The sequence below is a fragment of the Heptranchias perlo genome, chromosome 2 (assembly GCF_035084215.1).
Source record: "Heptranchias perlo isolate sHepPer1 chromosome 2, sHepPer1.hap1, whole genome shotgun sequence".
NCBI classification, from domain to species: Eukaryota; Metazoa; Chordata; class Chondrichthyes; order Hexanchiformes; family Hexanchidae; genus Heptranchias; species Heptranchias perlo.
Genome location: NC_090326.1, coordinates 160556322 through 160574600, shown reverse-complemented (window position 1 = coordinate 160574600; position 18279 = coordinate 160556322). Strand labels below are relative to the sequence as shown.

General features: G+C 45.8%; 1 protein-coding gene across 1 annotated transcript in view; it reads left to right on the top strand.

The window, feature by feature from the left end:
* LOC137334602 (pituitary adenylate cyclase-activating polypeptide type I receptor-like) overlaps positions 1 to 3845 on the top strand; it is a 231867-nt gene extending 228022 nt beyond the window's left edge. Inside the window, exons 14-15 of the mRNA XM_067999414.1 lie at positions 3009 to 3050; positions 3219 to 3845. Coding sequence (XP_067855515.1) covers positions 3009 to 3050; positions 3219 to 3407 — 231 coding nt within the window. The 3' untranslated portion in view covers positions 3408 to 3845. The remainder of the gene's footprint in view (positions 1 to 3008; positions 3051 to 3218) is intronic.
* Positions 3846 to 18279: the final 14434 nt, after the last annotated feature.

Genomic DNA, 18279 nt, shown 5'->3' with positions numbered 1-18279 from the left:
GGACAGGCAGATAAGGTGGTTAAGAAGGCATATGGGATACTTTCCTTTATTAGCCGAGGCATAGAATATAAGAGAAGGGAGGTTTTGCTATAACTAGGTAGGCCACAACTAGAGAACTGCGTACAGTTCTGGTCACCACATTACAGTAAAGATATGATTGCACTAGAGAGGGTACAGAGGAGATTTACGAGGATGATGCCAGGACTGGAGAATTTTAGCTATGAGGAAAGATTGGATAGGCTGGGGTTGTTTTCTTTGGAACACAGGAGGCTAAGGGGAGATTTAATTGAGGTGTATAAAATTATGAGGGGCCTATAGAGAGTGGACAGGAAGGACCTATTTCCCTTAGCAGAGGGGTCAGTGACCAGGGGGCATAGATTTAAAGTAATTGGTAGAAGGATTAGAGGGGAGCTGAGGAGAAATTTTTTCACCCAGAGGGTGGTGGGGGTCTGGAACTCACTGCCTGAAAGGGTGGTAGAGGCAGAAACCCTCAACTCATTTAAAAAATACTTGGATGTGCACTTGAAGTGCCGTAACCTACAGGGCGACAGACCAAATGCTGGAAAGTGGGATTAGGCTGGATGGCTCTTTTTCAGCCAGCACGGACACGATGGGCCGAATGGCCTCCTTCAGTGCTGTAAATTACTATGATTCTGTCCTTCTGCACCTCCCCCCCCCCCCCCCCCACACTCCTGCCATTGGTCCATTCACACTGCTTTCCTACACCACTTGGAAAGCGAACAGTCTCTTCAGGGTCGATATTAACCCCTTCCCCCTCCTCCTCAGCCCCGATGGCTAGGTGGGGTGTGTGGGGGGTGGGGGGGTTTATTAATAATTAAAAATCACGAAACGCAACCCCAGCCCACACTGTGGTTTTGGAGCCTGACTTAAATTTAACGCTGGCTCGGGGAAACCCAGCAGCGTAATGGAGCCGGGAGATGCTGGATCCAGCCGGTAAGTGCTTTCTCCAGCACTGCTGGTGGGCCAGGAGGAGCATGGAGTGTTTACCCCCCCCCCAGGCCCCTCAAACAAACCTTCTGCCGATCGCAGCCTCACCTCACTGTCGCGATTGGCCGACCCACCTACCCCCCAACCTCCAATCTTTCTCTATCTCCCTCCCAATTGCTGGGCTCCAACTCCCCCACCCCACCAAACCCTCCCCCCCCCCCACAACCAAACCCTCCCACCCCACCAAACCCTCCCACCCCAAACAAACCCCCCCCCCCCCACCCCCCCGATCTTTGCCGATTGCCGGGGACCATCCCCAACGGCCATTAACTGCTGGCTTTCCCACCTGGACCGCCTGTCAATCTGGCCGGCTGCTTTGTGGGAAACGGAATTTTAAAAATGAACGGAGGAGAGGGGAGGAGAGGAAGGGAAGGGGAGAGAGGAGGGGAGAGGGGGGAGAAGAGAGGGGAGGGGAAGAGAGGGGAGGAGGAGGGAGGAAGAGAGGGGAGGAAGGGGAGGAGAGGAAGGGAAGGGGAGGAGAGGAGAGGAGAGGGGGGAGAAGAGAGGGGAGGGGAAGAGAGGGGAGGAGGAGGGAGGAAGAGAGGGGAGGAAGGGGAGGAGAGGAAGGGAAGGGGAGGAGAGGAGAGGAGAGGGGGGAGAAGAGAGGGGAGGGGAAGAGAGGGGAGGAGGAGGGAGGAAGAGAGGGGAGGAAGGGGAGGAGAGGAAGGGAAGGGGAGGAGAGGAAGGGAAGGGGAGGAGAGGAGAGGAGAGAGGAGGGGAAGAGAAGGGAGGGAAGGGAAGGGGGGAGAGGAGAGGAGAGAGGAGGGGAAGAGAGGGGAGGGAAGGGAAGGGAAGGGGGGGAGAGGAGAGAAGAGGGGAGAGGAGAGGAGAAGGAAGGGGAAGAGAGGGGAGGAGGAGGGAGGAAGAGAGGGGAGGAAGGGGAGGAGAGGAAGGGAAGGGGAGGAGAGGAAGGGAAGGGGAGGAGAGGAGAGGAGAGAGGAGGGGAAGAGAAGGGAGGGAAGGGAAGGGGGGAGAGGAGAGGAGAGAGGAGGGGAAGAGAGGGGAGGGAAGGGAAGGGAAGGGGGGGAGAGGAGAGAAGAGGGGAGAGGAGAGGAGAAGGAAGGGGAAGAGAGGGGAGGGGAGAGGAGAGGAGAAGGAAGGGGAAGAGAGGGGAGGAGGACGGAGGAAGAGAGGGGAGGAAGGGGAGGAGAGGAAGGGAAGGGGAGGAGAGGAAGGGTATGGAGGGGAAGAGAGGGGAGGGGAGGGAAGGGGAAGAGAGGAGAGGAGAGAAGAGATGAGAGGAGGGGAGAAAATTGGTAAAAACTTTGACCCTGAAGAAAAAGCTGAGAAAAAAAAAGCTTCCTTGAGAAAATATAAAGGAAATGATTGATTTCGAATTGCTGTTCGTGGCCTGCCTGGGAGAGCTGATTTTGTCAGGGGTTGTGTGGATGGTACCATCTGTTTCGGGGGGACAAGGAAGGAGAAAACAATTAGGCAGAGTTCCTATTCCTGATTAGTGCCTCCCCTTCCGGAAAATTCCTCCGTGCCGACATCGGTCAGTGGGGGGGGGGGGAAGGGGGAGAATTTCCTCTGGTGGGCTACGCGTTGGCGACCTCCTAAACACTTTCCGAAAGAATGGGTTGGCGAGAAACGAGAATCAGAGGGGATCTTGCCGCCATGTTTACAATGTCATTAACACAAAAGGGACCGAACAGAAATTCATCCCCCCCCTTCGCCCACCACCACCACCACCACTTCGCCCCTTGGCGACTACAAGATCCAGCTTGGCCTTCACGCCTCCTGCAGTCAAATAGCCGCTCATCTTGCGAGGCTCAATAAGTTGCACGAGGTGGAGGAGGGCAATAGGCCGCCAGCACCTAGTTCAATCACACTCAAGGGAGAGGGGCTAGCGAGAAAAATTGGGAAAACAAAATGGTGCTGGCAAGCAACCGGCCACTGGATGTTTGGAGCCCAGCGCTTGCTGAGAACCCCCATTTAATGCGAATCTTTCTTTTGTTTTACTGCACTAATTCCAGATGTGACTTGTTTATTCTTTGCAGGGTTTTGTTGTAGCAGTTCTGTATTGTTTCCTCAACGGAGAGGTAAGTTGCTTTCTTCTTCAAATCTTCTTCTTCCTGAAAAGATAAAAAAAAGAGAATAAAAAAATTAAACTTTTATTTTTCTCTCTCTCTGTGTTTGCTTTGTGATCCCTTTCAATTCCGATGCAGCTGAGTACATTTCAAATGACATTTTTAAGTTTCTTCCCCAAGGTACAGTCGGAGATCAAGAGGAAATGGAGGAGCTGGAAAGTAAACCGGTACTTTGCTGTTGACTTCAAGCACCGACACCCGTCCCTGGCCAGCAGCGGGGTCAATGGCGGCACCCAGCTCTCCGTACTCAGCAAGAGCAGCTCGCAAATCCGGATGTCCAGTGTCAACGCTGAAAACCTGGCCACATGAAGACCCCCACCCCCTGCCCCCCTTTTTCCCCCCCTCCCTCACCACCCCACCTTTATCGTAAGAAGCTTCAAAAGAATTACCTTCTCAAGACACCTTCTTGCCATCGCCCGTGCAAAACAAGGCCGCAATTTAAAGTCATGACATTTCTATTGCCCGACAGGTAAAGATGTTGCTTTCTTGGCCATCGCGCAATGTTTTGGTTAAAAGAGTCCCGATATTGTCACCGCCCCGCCCCCCCAGCGAGCCATCTCTTTTTAAAAAAAAAACCATAATTAGACGTCATGGACTGGGCCTAAAACGTTAACTTTTTAGAGCTTTGGTAGCTCGCTGTCTTTAGTGAACTCCTACTGCCCATCGTAGGCGTCCCTGTGAATGGCTCGTATCAATGGCACGGTATTTTGATGCTGTGGGACTTGACTTCCTCCCGCCTGCCTGCGACATCTGACGGTCGGGGCCTAATTTGACTCACGTCTCTCAGATAACGAGTCGGTTCGCCGATGTGTTGCTTTTAGTGTTAGCAGTCAGCCTCATTAAGGGGTGACATTTTTCCGGTGTTCGACGCCTGCGAAAACAAGACGTTTGGCCTCTTCCAACGGCTGTCGCCTTTGCAGGGTGATATGTAACTTTATATGGTGACATGCAACCTCCTACGGTGATACGTAACCTTATAGGGTGAAATGTAACCTTATACAGTGACACGCAACCTTACATGGGGAAAGAAAAGAGAAGCAATGCAATTGTCTTGGAAGCCAATGTAAGAAGAAACGCCGAGGAAATATTGCAGCTTGTGTATCTTCGGTGTTTTGGTGGTGTTTGTTGTGAGCTTTGCTGCAGCCACGTGACCGCCTGCTTTGAAAACAAAATAACCGCATTTTATGTTGGGGCTGAACGCACATACTCATTAATCCTCAAACCAGAGTCTGCCTTTTGTCTTCATTCCAGACCAATGTTTTGGCTGACAACTGCTGATCAATATATATACATATATATATATATAAAACCTTCTGCTTCATGAACTATCGCAACTGGCAAAAGAAGCAAACTTTCAGCCTGCAATGTCTCACTGTAAGATGCAGTAGATTGCTCAAAGGAGAGAGGGATAGGTCTATATTGAAAAAAAACACTTTGCTTTCTATTAAGTGAAGCAAAGGTACTTCAAACTCCTTCCTTGGTTGCTACTTCTGACGGAATTAAGTGTCAGCTTGCTGGAATGGTTACAAGCTCCTGATTAATGGTAAGAGGTTTGCCAGTAACGCTGCATTGACTGAGTAAAACCTTCTTCACAAGTTGTAACCATCATTGAGACATGTATTTACGCCCCAAAAAGAGACCTGAATGCCAAAGGTCACCGTTTCTGTCTCTTAACATTGTCTAAATTAATAGCATCAAGGCCTCTAGGCCCGGGGTCTAAAAGTTTGACTTTTGGCCACAGAATCTGACTAAGAAGTAATTTGGTTTCCAGAGGAGAGGATTGTACCAAGGTCAGATATGAAGAGAGATCTGAGATCTCCCTCCTTACGTGTTCTTTATCTCAAAATGGTCAAATCCTATATGTGTTAGATGCACATTGAAGACTCAAGCTTGCTTCTACTCTATCAGTGGAGGCTATACACAGCGCTTGATTTTAACTGGAAGGGTATTAGGACTCCGTAGGATAGACCGTGATCCCTGAAGGAAGTCATTCGATGAAAACTGTGTAAAAAAAAATGCAGGGCAAAGTTCCCTTCTTTGTCTAGTTGGCTGTTGTATTTGGGTGGGTTGTTACTACGTTTGACATAAATGCAGCAACGTTGGCTATTGTGAAGTGGCATTTGTTTTGACTAGAAGCGGTGTCGTCAATCTTTGTCGTTGCGAAAATATGTGACAAGCTTCTCGCAAATAACCTGGTGGGATGTGAGCCTGTCTGCATCGAAAGAGCCATTATTTTCTGTCACTAGAAGATGGAACAATGCGAGCAGGTGACGTTTTCTCCCAGTGCGTGTAAATGATTTTTTCAGGGCAGATGAAGAGTGTGTTACGGAGCGAAATCGTAGAATTAGCGCGTGTACGGGGCTGAAGCGTCTGTATGAAATTCCTGTCGCTGACAGTATAAGATGAATGGGCTCACAACTTCCATTCAAAAGGGGCCCTCGGAGGAGTTTCATGCTGTCACGTTAACTGATGTCTCACAGTGCGAATTCACCCCGATTTTAGTTTTCGCACAAATGAGGTGGTGCAGTGCCAAAGTCAAACCAACAGAGTTAACCCTTTTTCACCCGGGCTGCTTGCTAAAAAAATATCGCACGGTTTTTAAAGATTTATTTTTGAACTGGCAGATCGAGACAAAAAAATAGATTCAAAGAGAAAAGCTGCACGATATTTAATTGCTGTAAGGGAGCCCGATTCTCTTTGCTCGGAGATGAGCAACATTGTTCTAGAAGTTACTGCGCCCTCTCTTTTAAAGGGTTGACCGCAGTATGGCAGCAACAACACAAGCATCTCGGGTACACATGTTGTACCCATCGACAAGAGGTAAAGATGTTTCCACTTGTGGGGGAGTCCAAAACTAGGGGTCATGAATATAAGATAGTCACTAATAAATCCAATAGGGAATTCAGGAGAAACTTCTTTACCCAGAGAGCGGTTAGAATGTGGAACTTGCTACAACGGGAAGTAATTGAGGTGAATAACGTAGATACATTTAAGGGGATGCTAGATAAACACATGAGGGAGAAAGGAATTGATGGGGTTAGATGAAGTAGGGTGAGAGGAGACTCATGTGGAGCATAAACACCAGCATAGACCAGTTGGGCCAAATGGCCTGATTCTGTGCTGCATGCTTGACATCGCTTTATCCTGCTTCTCTGAGCAAAGCCCTGATTTATTAAAGAGGATTAAGAGTTAAGACACATCTTTTTTTTTATATAACCCTTGCAATAAGTCTTTCTTCATTTCACAAGGCATCTCACGTATGGCGTTGTGTACATTCAGCTGTTGCCTTCATGATGTCACACTGCGGAGGTTCGAAGGGGTTTAAAATGGGAAATGTGTCAGCCAATGAGTTGGGAGCGGGGAGGGAGTTACGGCAGGACTCACAGCAAACAGTCTATTTTACAACAAACAAAGTCTATTTACTGAGCAAACGGAGTCTATTTTAAGAGAGCACAGGGGGTGATGGGTGAAAGGGACTTGAGTTAGGATACGGGGCAGCAGACTAATTGAGAGCCTGGTGGTTCGTTTACGTGGGTCATGTGAAAAGCGTTCGTGGGGTGGGGGGGAGCGCGTGGGTGGATTCCCTCGGAGCTGCTCCTGCCTTGCTGCTATAATCCCGTCGGTAACGGGCTTTCCTCCCGAAATCCGTCAGAGTTATGGAGGAGCAGAGTGGGAGAGGTTCCTGGAAGAAATTCATCTGCCGCAAAGTAAAGATATATTTGGCTTGGAGGGAGTGCAGCGCAGGTTCGCCAGAATGATACCAGGGCTAAAAAGATTAAATTGTAAGGGCTTGTATTCCCTCGAGTAGGGAAGATTAAGGGGGGATCTAATTGAGGTGTTTAAGATGATTAAAGGATTTGATAAGGTAGATAGAGAGAAACTATTTCCTCTGGTGGGAGAGTCCAGAACAAGGGGACATAACCTTAAAATGGTGATGGGGTGATGTCAGGAAGCACTTCTTCACACAAAGGGTAGTGGAAATCTGGAACTCTCTTCCCCAAAAAGCTGTTGAGGCTGGGGGTCAATTGTAAATTTCAAAACTGAGATTGATAGATTTTTGTTAGGCGAGGGTATTAAGGGTTACGGAACCAAGGCGGGTAGATGGAGTTAAGATACAGATCAGTCATGATCTAATTGAATGACAGAACAGGCTCGAGGGGCTGAATGGCCTACTCCTGTTCCTATGTTCCAAAAGCTCATTGTCCAATTGACATTTTACAATTTGACCTACTTTAAGTCAATGGAACGGATGGCGCCTACTCATCGGGACAAAAGTATTAAAACAGAAAAGGAAAGAAAGACTTGCATTTCTATAGCGCCTTTCATGATCTCAGGATGTCCCAAAGCGCTTTACAGCCAGTGACGTACTTTTGAAGTGTAGTCACTGTTGTAATGTAGGAAATGCGGCAGCCAATTTGCGCACAGCAAGGTCCCACAAACAGCAATGTGATAATGACCAGATCATTTGTTTTTTAATGATGCTAGTTTAAGGGATAAATGTCAGCCAGGACACCGGGGAGAACTCCCCTGCTCTGCTTCAAAATAGTCCCATGGGATCTTTTACGTCCACCTGAGAGGGTAGACAGGGGCCTCGGTTTAATGTCTTATCTGGAAGACGGCACCTCCAACAGTGCAGCACTCCCTCAGTGCCGCACTGGACGTGTCAGCCTAGATTTTGTGCTCAAGTCTGTGGAGTAGGACTTGAAAGCACAACTTTCTGACTCAGAGGCGAGAGTGCTACCCTAATGGACTGAATGTGCCTAAGGGGGTTCGCGTGATGGGTCCAACAGAAACTAGAAAGACCTGCGTCACAAAGCGCCCCTTGGCAAAACCTCAAAGGGCTTCACACACAATGTTTGAAGCACAGTGACTGTTATGTAGTCAGAACTGGGAATTTATGTACTCATTGTATTGTATAAACAGCCTTTTGTTATGAATAATAGTTTAGACAGAAAAACAGGAATTAAGCTGGCTACGTAATGCTGCCAAAACTCTTCAAGTGGGATTTGAGGTCAAAATAACTGGCGATTAAAACAGAGCAAGTCTGTTTAATATAAAAGCTGAAGGGTCTTGCTAATTGGAAATGATCAATGACCCATTAGTATGTACCTCCAAGTTTGGTATCAGAATGATGTAAAGTCTTGGTGCATCTTTCCCTTTTTTTAATGAACTGATATTTGTTTTATCATAAAGAATGATATCCATTCGCCCTAAGCTATGATGGGCAGTTACAGAAACAATAGAACCAGTTAGGGAAAGACTTAGCGGGCAACCCACCTGTCGGAAAACCCACGAGCTCGGGTGGAACCCTCGTTTCACACCCCCGCCCAATATTAATCTCTATTGACTTCGATGGAGAGTGAAACCGGGCGGGATGTAAAACCAGCATTGCACCCGATCCCGTCAGTTTCCCGACGAGCGGGTTAGGTTAAAATTGCCCCCCTAATTAGTGTTCTTGAAAGAACTTACCGAAACCAGTCAGTAATGGGTGTTTCCATTCTTAGTTTGCAGATGTGGTAGCAGGTTAGTAATTGGGATGCAGTTTCAGGTTCAGATTCAACACTTTTCGCTCTATCGCTCACTGGGAACGTGAAACACGACTGAAATCCTTTCAGAGCATGAAGCTGATGTTTATTCAATAAGTAGGAGAGAGAGAAGGTATTAAGCCAAGCTCCCAGTAAGTGCCGTTGGGTTGAAGTTGCACAACACGGCATTAGTTAATGAACGGATCAGTGACTGTGCATGAATTCCCTTGACCCACCACTTTAATGAAGATGTCAACTCCCGTTAAAGTGGTGGACAGCAAATCTTCTTCCTCGTATCGCCCTAGCGGAATCTCATCGAGACTGTGAGAATGTTTATTGATGGGAGGGGTTGTGAATCATGAAGCTTAGAATGTTCACTTATTATCCTTGAGCTCTTCCCTGTTACTGTTCAAGCATCAGACAGAAGTTTTATGCAGAATTTTCTCTCCGTGGACCTTCTATTTGGGAGATTGAATAAAGTCATGGAGAATCCTACTCAGTGCATGGTCCATTGGATGGCTAAATGGCCCATTGTTGTTCCACACTTTCTCTTGGTTCCAAGGCCTGTTATTCGGGTTAAACTCTGTTGAGTTATTTTTATACCTGAAAGTTTGTAACGCAAATAATTAAGTGATGCAGTGGTTATTTGAAGTGGCATCCAATCTCTTTAAAAAAAACAATGTCAGCTGAAATGATTAGGCAAAGTGCTTTATGTAACATGTATGTAACTCGTGTCTAGCAGCCCAAATTATTTTAGCTGTATTAGCCATGCTGGTAATGCAAATGTGATCCAAAGTTGTTATCAATCTGTGGAGCCAAATGATAATTCTCTGTGGGATTAACGGCCAAACTGTTTCAGTTAATTTAAAATTCGAGGTGAACAGCGCAATCAACCAGAGTACAAAAAGAACACCACAGCCTTCTACCAGGCTGTCAAAGGACAGAGGGTTTTGAAAGATCACTTTTTAAAATTATTATTGAGACATCCACTGTACAAGTCAGTGCAGGACACCATCAAGATTGAAAAGAGACAGGACCAGGTAAATCGTGAATGAATGGTTCGGCAATACCAAGCTTGGGTTTTAAAAGCCTGTAGATTTTAGAAGGAAGGGAACATTGCGGGAGGGAAAGCAAGATGTTCCATAGTTTTGAGGTCCTGGGAAGGATTGAGTTTAGGGCTCGCCAACCCTCCAAGATTGTCCTGGAGTCTCCAAGAAATTAAAGATTAATCTCCTGGACACTGCTGCGAGCAGCATCCTGGAGAAAAATTGTTTTTTCATTTTATTTGAACGCTTCTTATAAAAATATTAGAGATGGGGGAGGAAAGGCTGTTTGACCGACAGTCAGGAATCATCCAATCAGGTAACAAAGAGTCTGTTCACTTTCCAATTGGCGCGGGGGAAGGCGGGGCATGGTGAAGGCGGGCGTGTGTCAGGCAACCAATGGTGGGAGCATGGGGGAGGGGAGCAGAGCGGTTGAAGGTGGGAAGTCATGTGATGCAACCTCCTGGAATACCTCCAACCAGAGTTGGCAACCCTAATTGAGTTAGTGTGTTTTTTAATTTGGCTTTGGGATGTGGGCAGTATTTATCACCCATCCTCACTTGCCCTGAGGGCAGTAAGTGTCGACCACACTGGAGTCATAAATAGTGGCGGCAGTCGGGTTTCTACAACAACCCAGTAGCGTTCAAGGTCATTATCTGGTGCCAGTCCACAAACTACCAGATTTCATTCACAACTTGCCATTTGGAGTTCACAACCTCTGATTGGCTAGTCCAGTATCATAACCCCGCCCAGGTAGGATTGCAACAAAGTAGCGAGGAGGGTCACGAAAAGGTCAGAAACAGATTTGGGTTTCCTAATCCAATCAGCATTTGCGCAGGAGGGAGTGCCCCAATAGAGGACATCTACATTTACATGGGGCTTAAAGGGTTAAATTATGAGGCCAGGTTGCATAAATTTGGCTTGTATTCCCTCGAGTTTGGAAGATTGAGGGGTGATCCAATCGAGGTGTTTAAAATGATGAAGCTATCCGATAGGGTAGATACTGAGAAACTATTTCCTCTGGTGGGGGGCAGTCCAGAACAAGGGGACATAATCTTAAAATTAGAGCCAGGCCATTTAGGAGGGAAATCAGGAAGCACTTCTTCACACAAAGGGTAGTGGAAATCTGGAACTCATTCCACCCCAAAAGGCTGGGGATGCTGGAGGACAGTTAAAGCTTTCAAGACTGAGATCGATAGATTTTTTGTTAGGTATGGGTATCAAAGGATATGAAGCAGAGGCAGGTAAATGGGGTTAAGATACAGATCAGCCATCATCTAATTGAACTGTGGAACAGGCTTGAAGGGCTGAATGGCCTACTCCTGTTGCAATGCTGTAACAGTGAAACACGCTCCCCTTGCCCCTACTTCATTCCCCAGAACTAGATCCAGCATTGCTTCCTCGTTGGGCTGGAAACATACTGATCAAGAAAGTTCTCCTGTCCACTTTTCAAGAATTCCTCCCCCTCCTTGCCCTTTACACTGATTTTTTCCTCCAGTCCCAGAGGACATATATTTAAGATAATTGGCAAAAGAACCAGAGGGGAGATGAGGAGGATTATTTTTACGCAGCGAGTTGTTATGATCTAAAATGCACTGGGCGGTGGAAGTAGATTCAATAGTAACTTTCAAAAGGGAATTGCAGAAACATACTTGAAAAGGAAAAATTTGCAGGACTATGGGGAAAGAGTAGGTGGGAGTGGGACTAATTGGATAGCTCTTTCAAAGAGCCAGTACAGGCATGAGTGACGGGCCAAATGGCCTCCTTCTGTGCTGTAAGATTCTATGACAGTTGATCCTCGTTGGGAAACAGTAACTATAAAAAAGGCTGGTTTGGATTATAAACAGACTGCAGAGAATTGGAAAAAAGGCTACATAAATTGATACTATTAGTGATAATTTTGTTATGTGAATGATGGTCTTGATTAGTCCTGAAGGATAACAAGAACTTTAGGGGTAATGAAGACCATAGTTTGTTACTCAAGTCTGTTGTGATAATATTACTATTGGGAGCTGTCTTGAGCAGTTATTTATTGTTTGCTATTTTACAATGGGTGGGATATAATCAATATGCATAGATGTACATATTAGAGAGTTTTTTTATGGTGATGAAACTACTGTGCAGATTTCATTAAATGTTCCTCTATGTTAATGTTCTAACGGTCTCTGGATGTTGCACGTGATTGGTACACAGGTGATCGCAGAGGCCCTTCTTAGGCAGTCAACACATTTGCCTGGGTCTATTGTGAATCACGGTCGGGGAACAAAGCATTTTAACTTCTACGCGAGGCACTAAAAATTCCACTTGCCCCGTTATCTCCTTGCTTTGGGGACTTAAGAAACAAAGAGCCTGGTGAAGGACATAAGACTGTCCCCCATCCCCCCACTCCTTATCATGGAATTCAATGTAGGCAAGTGTGAGATCATTCACTTTGGACCTAAAACGGATAGATCAGAGTACTTTCTAAATGGTGAAAAGCTCGATTCAGTGGAGGTCCTAAGAGACTCGAGGGGATCATGTGCATAGATCATTAAAATGTCATGTTCAGGTACAGAAAATAATCAATGGAATACTGGCCTTTATATCCAGAGGACTAGAATACAAGGGGGTAGAAGTTATGCTACAGCTATACAAAGCCCTGGTTAGACCACACCTGGAGTACTGTGTTCAGTTTTGGGCACTGCACCTTGGGAAGGATATATTGGCCTTGGAGGGAGTGCAGCGTAGATTTACTAGAATGATACCAGGACTCCAAGGGTTAAATTACGAGGAGAGATTACACAAAGTAGGGTTGTATTGGGGACATAGCCTAAAAATTAGAGCCAGGACTTTCAGGAGTGAAGTTAGGAAACACTTCTACACGCAAAGGGTGGTAGAAGTTTGGAATTCTCTTCCACAAACGGCAGTAGATGCTAGCTCAATAGTTAATTTTAAATCTGCAATCGATAGATTTTTGTTACCCAAAGGTATTAAGTGGTTGCGATGTTTACTGGACGGCCTTCCTTCTTGGTTGCTAGCAGGCAAGCAGGACGCTGGACCGAGGCGAAGAGAGAGAGAGGTTCTGGGACACCCCAGTTATACAGGTTATTTTCGCGCCTCATCAGTTTGCTCCATTGTCCGATTTGGGCGTGAAAACGTAAGACAAAAGGGCCCCGATCTTGGCCCATTTACATTAATGACCGGTACCTGTACTGATCTGTTCCATAACTGCTTTCCATTGTTCCGAATGTTCCTTAATAGATTACTCCTGCTCGAATTTTGATTGTGTATTGTAAACAATTTTACAACACCAAGTTATAGTCCAGCAATTTTATTTTAAATTCACAAGCTTTCGGAGGCTTCCTCCTTCCTCAGGTGAACGTTGTTGGAAATGAAATCCTCGAAATGAAATCGCATTTATAAATCACAGAACAATGCTTGGTGATTACAAGACAGTTTTTTCAACTGCCCGTTGCCAAGGCAATCAGTGTGCAGACAGACAGGTGTTACCTACAAGGTCTCCGAATATACAAATCACCAAAAAAAAACAGAGATAGAGAGGTAGAAACATAGAAAAGACAGCAACTGACCCGTTATATTAAAAACAGATAACATTTGTTCGCTGGTGGGGTAACGTGTAGCGTGACATGAACCCAAGATCCCAGTTGAGGCCGTCCTCATGGGTGCGGAACTTGGCTATCAATTTCTGCTTGACGATTTTGCGTTGTCGTGTGTCTCGAAGGCCGCCTTGGAGTACGCTTACCCGAAGGTCGGTGGCTGAATGTCCTTGACTGCTGAAGTGTTCCCCGACTGGGAGGGAACCCTCCTGTTTGGTGATTGTTGCGCGGTGTCCGTTCATCCGTTGTCGCAGTGTCTGCATGGTCTCGCCAATGTACCATGTTCCGGGGCATCCTTTCCCGTTATATTAAAAACAGATAACATTTGTTCGCTGGTGGGGTAACGTGTAGCGTGACATGAACCCAAGATCCCGGTTGAGGCCGTCCTCATGGGTGCGGAACTTGGCTATCAATTTCTGCTCTACGATTTTGCGTTGTCGTGTGTCTCGTAGGCCGCCTTGGAGTACGCTTACCCGAAGGTCGGTGGCTGAATGTCCTTGACTGCTGAAGTGTTCCCCGACTGGGAGGGAACCCTCCTGTTTGGCGATTGTTGCGCGGTGTCCGTTCATCCGTTGTCGCAGTGTCTGCATGGTCTCGCCAATGTACCATGCTCCGGGGCATCCTTTCCTGCAACGTATGAGGTAGACAACGTTGGCCGAGTCACAGGAGTATGAACCATGCACCTGGTGGGTGGTGTCCTCTCGTGTGATGGTGGTATCTGTGTCGATGATCTGGCATGTCTTGCAGAGGTTACCGCGGCAGGGTTGTGTGGTGTCGTGGACGCTGTTCTCTTGAAAGCTGGGTAATTTGCTGCGAACGATGGTCTGTTTGAGGTTGGGTGGCTGTTTAAAGGCGAGTAGTGGAGGTGTGGGGATGGCCATAGCGAGGTGTTCGTCGTCATTGATGACATGTTGAAGGCTGCGGAGAACATGGCGTAGTTTCTCCGCTCCGGGGAAGTACTGGACGACAAAGGGTACTCTGTTGGTTGCGTCCCGTGTTAGTTTGATTGTGTAGACAGGCAATGTTGATGGCTTGCCTCAGGGCGTGAATGCAACTGCATTGTTCAAAGAGCCCTGTCTGAAACACGGAGCCTGCCAAGCTGTCAGAGAATCCAATTTCAAACGCTGCAGGCCCTTGGCCATGTGTCTGACCGCAGCCATTTTGAAAGACCCTGGATTTTTTAAAACACAGTCACACCAGGGTTTCTTTAATAACTCCAATAAATCTTCAGAGCGGGGGGAACATGTGAAATTTTGTGAATCCCTTCAAGATTTATTTCCCGAGCATTTCACACTCCCTGGGCTGATTTTTTTTCTGCTTTCCAGTTCACACACTGACGCTGAATCAATTCCTAATATTACCTCAATAAAGCTTCTCAAATGTCAGATTGAGCTTTATTACTGTAATATTCACTTTATACTACACAAATAATTTTGAATGACAATACAAACATTTAAATACTTTTGCTTGCCCCACTTTCCTTTCCCTTTTGGACAGCTCAACCCTAACTACTCGCCTTCTCACGATGTCCCTCCAAAATTATTTTGCAACAGAAAAATAGCTCTCGGTCCAAAAAGCCTGTCCCTCTCTGATAGATGAACCCCACTTACCCAACTTCTCACCACATTCCTCAATCCCTTATTCTGCAGAACCACGTCTAATTGTCATCAATTAATTAAGAACATAAGAACATTAGAAATAGGAGCAGGAGGAGGCCATAAGACCCCTCGAGCCTGCTCCGCCATTCAATAACACCATGGCTAGTCCGTGCCCATTCCCTTGATTCCCCTTGAGTCCAAAAATCTATCGATCTCAGTCTTGAATATACTCAATGACTCTGCGTCCACAGCCCTCTGGGGTAGAGAATTCCAAAGATTCACAACCCTCTGAGTGAAGAAATTCCTCCTCATCTCAGTCTTAAATGGCCGACCCTTTATCCTGAGACTATGCCTCCTAGTTCTAGACTCTCCAGCCAGGGGAAACAACCTCTCAGCATCTACCCTGTCAAGCCCCCTTAGAATCTTATATGTTTCAATGAGATCATCTCTCATTCTTCTAAACTCCAGGGAGTATAGGCCTATTCTATTCAACCTCTCCTCATAGGACAACTCTCTTATCCCAGGAATCAATCTAATGAATCTTCATTGCACCGCCTCCAAGGCAAATATATCCTTCCTTTGATAAGGAGACCAAAACTGTACATAGTACTCCGGGTGAGGTCTCACCAAAGCCCTGTACAATTGTAGTATGACTTACTTACTCTTGTACTCCAACCCCCTTGCAATAAAGGCCAACATGCCATTTACTTTCCTAATTGCTTGATGTACCTGCATACTAACTTTCTGTTTTTCTTATACAACGACACCCAGATCTCTCTGAACACCAACATTTAATAGTTTCTCACCATTCAAAAAATATTCTGTTTTTCTATTATTCCTACCAAAGTGAATAACCTCACATTTCCCCACATCATACTCCCTCTGCCACCTTCTTACCCACTTACTTAACCTGTCTATATCCCTTTGCAGAATCTTTGTGTCCTCCTGACAGCTTACTTTCCCACCTAGCTTTGTATCATCAGCAAACTTGGATACATTACACTCGGTCCCTTCATCCAAGTCATTAATATAGATTGTAAATAGCTGAGGACCAAGCACTGATCCTTGTGGCACCCCACTAGTTACAGCCTGCCAACCTGAAATTGACCCGTTTATCCCTACTCTTTGTATTCTGTCCCAACCAATCTTCTATCCATGCTAATATGTTACCCCCATTCCATGAGCCCTCATCTTGCATAACAACCTTTTATGTAGCACCTTACCGAATACCTTTTGAAAATCCAAATATACCAAATATATTATCATGGCTCATCTGTGACCTAACTCCATATACCCACCTTAGCCCCATATTCCTTAATATGTTTGGTTAACAAAAATCTATCAATCTCAGATTTAAAATTAACAATTGAGCTAGCATCAACTGCCGTTTGGGGAAGAGAGTTCCAAACTTCTACCAAACTTCGCGTGTAGAAGTGTTCCTAACTTCATTCCTGAAAGTCTTAGCTCTAATTTTTAGGCTATGTCCCCTAGTCCTGGACTCCCCAACCAGTGGAAATAGTTTCTCTCTATCTACCCTATCAGTTCCCCTTAATATCTTGAAAACTTCGATCAAACCTACACTTAATCTTCTAAATTCCAAGTAAAACAACCCTAGTTTGTGTTTGTGAGAAAATCAAGCATTCAATTAATTACTAAGTGAAAACAACATGTTTATTTAGCATCTTACTGCTCACAGTCTTTACAAAGTCTTTAGAAATGACAGAATTATGTATCAAAAACAAAGTATTTACAGCAATCAGCCATGTACACAGATAGACAAAAGCACTAGAGGATTCAGCAATTCAGTATTTGCATTTTTCAAATTGCATATTATTTACACAATAGGAATGTTTTTATAGTCACAATTCCAAGAGCCTTTCTCTCTTGACAGTGTTAGCCTCCAAGGTTGTGTTAAGAGTCACAGCACTAACAAATGACTTGCTCGACGGCAATGCCCCAGAATGCTGCAGCACTGGATTTATGGGATGTGGATCTGCACCTGCAACTCCCCTACAGAGTAAAAAAGTAGCTTGCATTTCATCACCACTGGACATTTCTGCCACTTGGACATCGCCAATTTTCATCACTCCACCATTGGCGATCGTGGCCCAGCTGCCTAGGCCCCAAGCTCTGGAATTCCCTCCCTAAACCTCTCCGCCGCTCTCTTCTCCTTCAAAATGCTCCTTAAAACCTACCTCTTTGACACGTATCCTAATATCTCCTTATGTGGCTATGTCCCCTAGTCCTAGACTCCCCAACCAGCGGAAATAGTTTCTCTCTATCGACCCTATCGGTTCCACTTAATATCATGAAAACTTTGATCAAATCACCCCTTAATCTTCTAAATTCCAGGGAATACAACCCCAGTTTGTGTAATCTCTCCTTGTAATTGAACCCTTGGAGTCCAGGGATCATTCTAGTAAATCTACGCTGCATTTCCTCCAAGGCCAATATACCTTCCTGCGTTAAATTTCATCTGCCACGTGTCCACCCATGCCACCAGCCTGTCTATATCCTCTTGAAGTCAATCACTATCCCCCTCACTGTTTACTACCCTTCCAAGTTTTGTGTCATCTGCAAATTTTGAAATTGTGCCCTGTACACCCAAGTCCAAGTCATTAATATATATCAAGCAAAGCAGTGGTCCCAGCACCGACCCCTGGGGAACACCACTGTACACCTCCCTCCAGTTCGAAAAACAACCGTTCACCACTACTCTCTGTTTCCTGTCACTTAGCCAATTCTGTATCCATGTTGCTGCTGCCTCCTTTATCCCATGGGCTGTAATCTTGATGATAAGCCTACCGGGCGGCACTTTATCAAACCCCTTGTGAAAGTCCATATACACCACATCATCTGCATTGCCCTCATCTACCCTCTCTGTTACCTCATCAAAAAACACTATCAGGTGAGTTAAATGATTTGCCTTTAACAAATCCGTGCTGGCTTTCCCTTATCAATCAACCCTCATCCAAGTGACTGTTAATTCTGTCCCGGATTATCATTTCTAAAAGTTTCCCCACTGCTGAGGTTAAACTGATTGGCCTATAGTTGCTGGGTTTATCATTAAACCCTTTTTTGAACAAGTGTATAACATTTGCAATTCTCCAGTCCTCTGGCACCATCCCCATATCAACAGATATTTCGAAGGTTATGGCCAGTACCTCCGCAATTTCCACCCTTCCCTCAGCAACCTATGAACATACGTACGAGCATACGAATTAAGAGCAGGAGAAGGCCATTCGGCTCCTCGAGCCTGCTCTGCCATATGATAACATCATGGCTGATCTGGTTGTGACTCAACCCTACTTTCCTGTCTACCTACTATAATCTTTAACTCCCTTGTTAATCAGGAATCTATCTAACTCAGCCTTAAAAATATTCAATGACCCTGCCTCCACCGCTCTCTGGGGAAGGGA